This window comes from Physeter macrocephalus, unplaced genomic scaffold (assembly GCF_002837175.3).
Source record: "Physeter macrocephalus isolate SW-GA unplaced genomic scaffold, ASM283717v5 random_1355, whole genome shotgun sequence".
NCBI classification, from domain to species: Eukaryota; Metazoa; Chordata; class Mammalia; order Artiodactyla; family Physeteridae; genus Physeter; species Physeter macrocephalus.
Genome location: NW_021146718.1, coordinates 20521 through 23158, shown reverse-complemented (window position 1 = coordinate 23158; position 2638 = coordinate 20521). Strand labels below are relative to the sequence as shown.

Genomic DNA, 2638 nt, shown 5'->3' with positions numbered 1-2638 from the left:
CTTTTCTCCCAAGAGATGCACCTGCTGCTGACCAGAGGAGGGAAAGACCCAGTGGTCATGGGGGTGGGTCAGTCACCCTGCAGATGGGATGGGGCCTACCACAGCCAGACGCCCCATAAACTCTGACCCAGCATCCAGAACAGAATGGTTCTGAGAAACGGGCCTCAGTAACTTGGGTGGCAGATGCCCCTTATGCCTCCCCAGGACAGATGTGTGCTGGGCATACCCCCAGACCCACGCACTCTCCTTTCTTCTTTCCAGCCTGCCAGCCTACCAGAAACTCACTTCTGGCATCCAGCTCAGGATGCCACAGAAAGTCAGGTAAGCAACCTGATCATGATAACCCTTCAGGTCATCCCAGACCATTATTTCCATGGGGGCTGGGGCGGGGCTGCACTCTAGGATACAGTGCTGCTGCAGAATTTAGCATGGGGCGCAGGGGGCGGGGAGGGGCGGTTAAGGAGATGCCTGCCTCCGGTAGAAGGACCACACAGACAGAAAGAGGCAAACTTAGAAAACTTTCAGCAGCTCTCCACTGAAGTCCCATATCCAGGAAACCTACATAGAGAAGTAGAAGAAATGTGTGGGTACAGGTAGATCTAGGCCCCTTCCTTCCGTCTGGTGGCCTCGCTGACCACACCTGTTACTCAAGGCCTTCCAGGCTTTCGTCTCCGCCCAGAAACTTTCCTTCCCTGACTACCAGGATCCTCACTGTTTGTCCACGGATTTGAGCTCCCCTGCTCTCCTGGGTTTGCTCCTGGTGCAGGTGTATCCACGGGGCCAACCCTGCTGCCCGAGGGCAGCCCCTCGCCTTGCTGGCCAGCTCCCCAAACCTGCCAACACTTGTTGAACCAAACCCAGTACCAGGGTCTCCCCACACAGGCACAGCTAGGGACCTGATCCTGCACACCTCCCCTTCCCCCTGCCCCCTGGGTCCTCCACCAAAGGCCAGTCCCTCTCCCACCTCTCCGGCCACACGGGGCAGCCCAGACCCCATCCAACCCCAGAAATGAGTTCCCCAACCCGCCTACTGGCGGTAGAAGACTCAGCACAGCAGCCCACCGGGGCCTCCATTTGCAGAGGGAGGACCCAGGCAAGGCCCCCAAGGTCACTAAGCAAGCTCGCGGGGGCGCCAAGCCATCTCCATCCCTCCAGGGGGCTTATCGGGCCTCCGCCTCCCTCAGAAGCCAGGTCAGGGCCGTGACAGCCCCTCCTGGATGGGTGTGTCCCCGGGGGCGGCCGCGGCCCAACCCCCGCCCCTCTGGCCGAGACGGCGGCGGGCACCTCCCAGGGGTCGTGGGTGTGTGTCCTCCCAGCCCGCCTACTCCGCGCTGCCTGCCCGGACCGGCCCTGGGGGTCAGGGCCCGCCTCCTTCGCGCAGGCCCGGGCGGGGGTCCACGGGCCGCGGCGAGCGTGGGCGCGGCCGCGGAAGGCCAGGCCAGAGCGCCGCTCGGGCCCCCCCCAGACCCAGGCCCGACCCGGACCGGCCCGCCCCGCTGCGCGCCGCTGCCTCCCCGCGGCCTCCCGCGCCGGCGTCAAGGGGCGGCGCGACCCCGACCCCACGCCCGCGCCTGGCCCGCCGGCACCTGCCGCCAGCGCCCGCCTCCCGCCGGCCTCGCCACCCACTCGCCGCGCCGCCCACTCACCGCGCGCGCCGGCCGCCGAGCCGCCGCCGGACACCGGGGCCGGGCCGGGGCCTGCGCGCCCCGCGCTACACAAAGTGACGGCCCCGGAGCTGCGCGGCGGCGGCGCGTGGGCACCGGAAGTGCCGCCACCGGGCTCCGCCCCGCCGGTGCCCACGGGGGGGCACTTCCGGTCACGCGGGGTCCAGCTCGGCCTCTGAGGGGGCGTGCGTGGGGGGAAAGGAAGCGGCCGTGGTGCGAGGGCGTCCGCGGACCTGGGTCCCCGCGCTCGTGTGCACTGCGTCCCGCGCCTTGGGGACCCTGGCTCGCCCCGCGCCGCCCCAGGGTCCGACCCCACCTCTGGGGACCCCGGCCCCGCCCTGCCCCTAGAGATGCCCGGGAGGTCCGCCCGCTCCCCAAAACCCTCTCGTCTTCCTCATGCAAACATGATCCAGGGGGCGCTACCGAGCGCCAGACCCGGCCAGGTCCACCCGGGCCTCGGGACCCTCCCCGGGCCCCACGACGGTGGAGGGAGGCGATGACCCCTATGAGGGCCCGTGTGCCCTCAGACCCCGGCAGGGGCGGGGGGTGATCCCTGCTGGTGATGGGCCCGCAGTACTGGAGCAGGTGGGCCGGACGTCTACAGTTCGTGCAGGGCCAACGCTGGGTAAACATGGGGGGCGGGGAGGGGGGTTCCCAGAACGGACCAGGACAAGGACTGAGGGGGCCGGTGGGCCAGGGTAGCTGGATGAATGCAATAAGGGCCTCAGATCTGGAGGCTTTACAAGTGATCCATGGGGAGCGCCTGCCTCTGGGAAGGGAAGCGTTCCCCCAGCAGGAGGCAGGAAGGACAGATGGCGGCCCAAGGAGGTGTGAGAAGGTGAGGTTGGTGGACTCTGGGGACGCCTGCAGCCCTCCCCAAACCTACCTGCCTCCGCCCCCCAGGGGCCGCAGCTGGGGTCTGCCGGTGAGCTCTTGCACCCACGGAGGTTGGGCCCTGCTGCTTCCCCAGCTCC

At 68.3% G+C, this 2638-nt stretch overlaps 1 protein-coding gene across 1 annotated transcript; it reads left to right on the top strand.

Annotated features, from left to right (window-relative positions):
• Positions 1-261: 261 nt before the first annotated feature.
• Positions 262-1843, top strand: LOC112065637 (translation initiation factor IF-2-like; the record flags this gene model as incomplete). The annotated part of the gene is made up of 3 exons (XM_028486984.1): positions 262-321; positions 767-860; positions 1382-1843. Coding segments are annotated over 3 exons (616 nt in total), but the record flags the coding sequence as incomplete, so codon positions are not given.
• Between the last annotated feature and the right edge of the window lie 795 nt (positions 1844-2638).